This window comes from Diospyros lotus, chromosome 15, assembly GCF_014633365.1.
Source record: "Diospyros lotus cultivar Yz01 chromosome 15, ASM1463336v1, whole genome shotgun sequence".
NCBI classification, from domain to species: Eukaryota; Viridiplantae; Streptophyta; class Magnoliopsida; order Ericales; family Ebenaceae; genus Diospyros; species Diospyros lotus.
Window position 1 is genome coordinate 29635024 of NC_068352.1, and position 6000 is coordinate 29641023.

The window sequence follows — 6000 nt, forward strand, 5'->3', positions numbered from 1 at the left end:
TTTTTTTTATTTAAATACTCAAAATTTTTGTTGTTTTAAAAACACTTCTAAACTATACAATTCGAGTCAATTGCACCCCTAAACTTTTTTTTTATTTTAATTATACTCTTAAATTCATTATTCTCAACAAATTTGTCGGGACATGCAAATTGATTAAAAATTACATACTTTAAGGGTATAATTGATCACTTGAAATTACAAGTTTAAGGGTGCTTTTGAAATAATAAAAAATTCGAGTGTCTAAATGAAAAAATATATATACAACTACAGAGGTTAAAATATATATTTTGTCATTTTTCGATACTCACAAAATTAACAATACTTCTTCAAATAATTATACAATAGAGTGTGAGTCTAACATTATCAATTTATATATACATATACATATATATATATAAATGTTAACCATTGTGTTATGAGAAACAGTGTTGAAGTTGTTCAAATGAATAAACTTAAAAAATATTCGAAAACAAGCCAAATGGGATGGGGTCACAGATAAAAAATTGATTTATTAGACATTCTCTCATGGGGGAGGATATAGATATTACCTGGTTGGGGAATTGAATCTTCCTAAAAAAGAAAGGTGTCATAATGAGACAGAAATAGATGTGAAAAATAAGGACAAAAGAGGTTAGTGGAAGATGAGGACTTGCATTTGGTATGACAAATGGCTTTGGCTCTGAGCCTATTCTTGTGAAATTCAAGTCTTAATTGAAGAAAGTTAGGAATTAAGAAGAAGAATATGCCTTTGAGTGAGCGAAAAAAGATTTCAAGCGACAAGTCGAGTTATTACTAATTTAGCTTAAAAGTGCTAGACTTTTACATTTTTTATGTGAATATGTTGTTAGGTTAACATTGTGTTAGATTTTTTTTTTTTTTTTTGGTGTTTGCTCGAGAGAAACTCTAGCGTACACTGTAGACGCTTTATGATTTTTTCTGTTAATATATTCTTACTTATAGAAAAAAATTAAAATATAATAAATATATTTTATTTTTAAGTAAACTATATTTATTACACTTTATTTTTAGTTCGAAAACACTCTTGTTTATCAATAAAATTATTTTAAAATGAAAAATATAGGAATATAGATACACAATATTTAAAAAGTAAAATACTTTTGCTACACCTTAATCTAATAATTAATATTATCCACATATTTGTGTGTGAATATATATATATATATATATAGGCGGCTTGTGTTTGGCAGAGTAGAGTAAGAGATACATAACCCCCAATTCATCAATATTTTAGTTTTTTCAAGGATATGAAACTTGAAAACCCTATCATTGAAAAATTCTTTCTTGTGCCTAAAGTTGGTTGTATGTTTGGCAGAGTGAGAAATACACTTTGGAAATGTTATTTGAATATTTAATTGTGAGATTTTTTAATAACATTTATGTATTAAATATATTATATATTGTATCACATTAATATAAATACACGACATATTAATATGCAAAAATATCATTAAGAATAAATGTCTAAATAATATTTATAAAATTAATAATACTTGTTATTTCTTATTTTGCTAATCAATTAATACTTGTTTACATGGTCAAGTCACGGATCATTAATTAAACAAAAGGGTGGGTGTGCTTTCATTTATTTTTTAAATATATATAGTTGGCTACTAATATGAACAGATATAGCATACAAAAATTGACTATCAGTGGGCATTGGCTTGGCTAGGCTAGCCATTAATATGAGCAGATATAGCCATTCATATTAATGGCTAATGGTTAGGCTGGGCTAGCTAGTGGCATCCTCTCAACCCCTCCCAACATTCATCCATGAATGTAGGGGATAGCAAACCATCTATTGATCTAATTGAATTTATCGGTTTAGTTTATTATTATTATTTTTTTACATTAATTCGATTTGATTAATTTTTTAAAAAATTTAATTTTTAATTTTTAATTTAATTAATTAAATCAATCAAATTTTAAAATAATATTATTTTAATATTTATGAAATGACGTTATTTTTTTTAATTTTATGTATTTTTTATTAATTATTTTTTTTATATTTTTTTATTTTAATCGATTTGATTCGGCTTATATAATTTGTGTTTGATTTTTTTAGTATCAGTTAGTTCAATTTTTCGGGTTAACCAGTTCGGTTTGGATTCGCTCTCTGATTTGATTTAATTGATAGTAAATTTTGATCTATTCGGTAATCAAACTGACCGTTTGCAACTCCTACATAGATCTATTGATCCAAATCATCATCAATATAATTTTTTTGTAATAAATTATATAATTCTTTTTATACAATAAGTATCATCAATTTAATTTTTCTTCAAAGCCATTTAAATGATATGATAGTATTTTTACAATTACAAAATATTTTAGTAAGTATTTTTCTTCCAAATGTATGATTATTAATAAACCATATCCTAGATAAAGATTTCAATTAGTAAAGTCTCTTTTGGTTGTAATTTGTGATCGTAAGTTCATATTAACAAAGTTTATGCCGTATTACATCAAATAGTGTTCACTTCAAGATTTAGAGGGTTCACTTCACGTGCGACTCTTTATATATGTAAAAATTAGAGACACCATAGATCACACCTAATTTCTTGTAATGAGAATTACGAGGTGTGGATGCTCTTAAGTACCGTTCGAGGAATCTAATTAACAAGATCTCGTTAAGTTTTTGTATCTGTCAATTCACCTCTTAAACTTAATTAGCGAGTCATAATTTAATAAGAATATTTTGATTTCATAAATACTTATTACATACCACTACACTAAGTACCATCTCTATGATAAAATTAAGTTTTGTAATTACATGATTTTAGCTACAATATCTTCCATACAAATTAAAACTTTATGTTGGTATTGCAATTTCTTGATCAAAGTGGCAAGACTGGTTCATGAAACATAAGTGCATGCATGCTATACTGTAGGTAACATACATTAATGCTTTAATTAATAATTGCTATATGCTAAGAGTCACTGAGAGAATATCCCAACTGCAGGGTATGTACAAGAGTACAAGTTATGTCCTATAAATACTGAGCTCAACCTGTAGCTTTCTCATATCCACATCCCAAATCAAATCTTTCTTCTTGAAATTAATTTACAGACTACAGTTTGGTTCTTGTTGAGGAGAATGAAGTTCAAAGTTGTTTTTTTCTCATGTCTCCTGCTTGCTCTCCTACTTGTCACTTCCTCAGTGGAAGCTGATCATCATACATCTAAACAAGAAGAGAGCAAAGGTGAGCTCATTGCCACACCTTTTTAGCTAGAAGTTATGAGATGCTTGAAATTTTTTGGGGGAGTCGTTTTAATGTTTCTGAAACGTTTCTATTATTATGTTTCCTTGTTTTTATTTCATATCATATTCGTTTTTTATTTTTGTTTCTGTATAACTTAAGTTAGGAGCACAATCCATGATGTTAGTTATCTAATTCGAGGTAATTAGGAGATTGAAAAGAAAGTTAAACTATGGTTTTTGACTTCTTTATTTCATTTTTTGTTTTTAAAAAAAAATTAATGCAGTTTTCATTCTTTCAAAATGAACTAATTAAAACATCAAAATGAGCATTTTAGAGTTCATATTTTTGTTTTTATTTGATGAATCAGTCACATTTTTTGTCAACTTAACTTCGACAGTTTATTAGTCAGTATTTTATCAATCTTGCGTCGGATAAGCAATTAATTACATTTTTATAACGATTGTGTAATTTGTCTATATATTTTTTTTTACTTATTTTTTATAATCTAATATACAAAAAAAAAAACCATGAAAACTAATACAGAACCAAATAACACTCTTTTAAGAAAATGAGAGATATAGGAACCTAAGAAAATGAGAGATATTTGAGAAAATTGAACTAAGGCCCAATTTTCATGTTAAATTTCTAAACACAACAACCTGTTACTAATCTCTCTCTCTCTCTCTCTCTCTCTCTCTATATATATATATATATATATTTGAAGTGGCGGTAGGTGAGGAAAGTGCATATACAAAGGGCTTCCAACATGGTTATGAAATAGGATACGGAGGTGGGATTTCATGGGGGGGAAGTTTCCCCGGCCCCGGCGGATTCGGCAACGGAGGAGGCTGGGGAGGTCCAGGCGGCGGAGGCTGGGGAGGAAACGGTGGTCCAGGCACCGGAGGCTGGGGAGGAAACGGTGGTCCGGGCAGCGGAGGCTGGGGAGGATACGGTGGCGGGCAGGGAAGAGGACGCTGCAGATTCGGCTGCTGCGATGGCATTAATGGGGGCGGCGGAGGATTCTGGGGCGGTTGCAGAAGATGCTGCTACAGTGCTAGGGAAGCTTATCAGTACTTCCGGCTGAATGGTGAAGACAAGCCTTAATAATTAAAACTATAATTAATCTTTATATTTATATATATAACCTATAACTATAAGTACCCATGTATTATTATTATTATGCAAAAATAAGACTATATATTGCAGAGATATATAGCTATATTATATATATATGTATATGCATGGGCTTAATTAGAGTGGAGTTGAGAATATGAAATAAGCAGTAGCAGTAGGGTTCAGTTAATGTTCCTGCTCATGCCCGAGGGTTAGAGCAAGTGCTTTAGTTTATATATGTTGTAACTTTGCTGGCATCTGGCAATAAACATTTCTTTCTTTCTTTCTTTCTGTTCTTAATCATAGAGTAATGAGCTGCCATTACCCATAAACTTAACACCAAATTGTAAAAACAGTCAATTCCAGCAATGGCTTGTTTCTGGCTTCACCACCCACTTCATGCCTTCTTAATTATATATGGTCTCTCAACCGCAGTTCAAATTACTCTTTGGTCATTAGGATGATTACGAGAGTGTTGGATTTAAGTTGTGAGCATAATCTTAATTGTGCATGTCATTAATATATAATTAATAGTAAATGTTAGCTAATGACTTGAATAGAAAGCTATATATGAGTTTGTATTTGCTATTGATGGGAACGTAGGTGAAGATACCATATATATATATATATATATATAGGCCAGAAATTACTCATATCAGCTAAGGTAAAATTAATGTGTAGGTCACTCCTAAGGATATTTGAATCCTGATTCTAGAGGGAGCTATTATATTATTATAACTTCTTATTAACAGGTTAATTTTTATAAAAATATTATGATAAATTTCACATATTACTTTTGAGATGTATTTAAATTAAATCGACTATTAATTCAGTGGCTTTTAAAAGGGATATCGACTTTCTATAAAGTTAATTATTATGCAATATAAATATCCCTTTGTTATTAATTAACGAGAATTAATTTTGAGAATATTCTCAAAATATAATCCAAATCCACAAGATTAATTTCTATTAATTTGAATAATTTGTATTCTATTTGACAAACCCACAAAATTGGTTGATTGAAGTTGAAAATACAAACCATTGGGTCTTTGTCAAACACAATTATTTGACTTTCGATCTCAATAAAGAGTGAAAATGAGACTTATCTCACATCAAAAAAATCATAATCATCGTCTTTATTTTTTGAGCATGTTACAATCTTGTCATAAAAGAACAATTTCATTGACTTTAACGAACGAGAAATGAAAGGGACAAGAAAATATATGAATTTACCCAAACTTTTAATAAAGTTTTGGATAATCCCATAATTAATGTGTAATGTCAACTAGGAACCACTAACCAATTCCTTTTTTCAAAAGGTTCTAGAATGTCGTGCAATATGTTAAGAGGGTCCTAATATTAAATCTAAATTTTGACAAACAAATATTAATTGTAAGGTTCTGGAATGCTGGGCGATGTGCCAAAAGGGTCTAAATTTTGACAAAATATTAATTAATTTCAAGGCGGTTTAAGTTCTTAGCCTGAATTCAAATCAGAAAATATTTTTGTATGTTATTTTCCTTCCATTTCCTATTGACCCGCAGAGGCACACAGTGACGTGCCACGAGGCATAATAAGGCCCCAACACGTGTAAGCCCCCCCATTGAATTGAATGAGCAGAAAAGATTGACCTCTGAGTACGTGGCTCCATATTATTCCATGAGTT

General features: G+C 29.8%; 1 protein-coding gene across 2 annotated transcripts; it reads left to right on the forward strand.

Moving 5' to 3' along the window:
- Positions 1-3057: 3057 nt before the first annotated feature.
- Positions 3058-4621, forward strand: LOC127792313 (glycine-rich protein DOT1-like). Of its 2 annotated transcripts, none has more exons than XM_052322768.1 (2): positions 3058-3221; positions 3946-4621. In XM_052322768.1, exons 1-2 carry the CDS (start codon positions 3116-3118, stop codon positions 4323-4325), a joined length of 486 nt encoding a protein of 161 aa, XP_052178728.1. In that variant the 5' UTR covers positions 3058-3115; the 3' UTR covers positions 4326-4621. The 2 variants fall into 2 exon arrangements, with proteins under 2 accessions (XP_052178728.1, XP_052178729.1); XM_052322769.1 differs by having other exon boundaries at positions 3955-4621.
- The last annotated feature ends 1379 nt before the right edge of the window (positions 4622-6000 follow it).

What these genes read in the sequence shown, in the direction of transcription:
- LOC127792313 (XM_052322768.1), top strand. Translation starts at nt 3,116, where the DNA reads ATGAAGTTCAAAGTTGTTTTTTTCTCATGTCTCCTGCTTGCTCTCCTA. An exon ending in TAAACAAGAAGAGAGCAAAG is followed by an intron (nt 3,222 to 3,945) that starts GTGAGCTCATTG and finishes ATATATTTGAAG; the next exon opens with TGGCGGTAGGTGAGGAAAGT.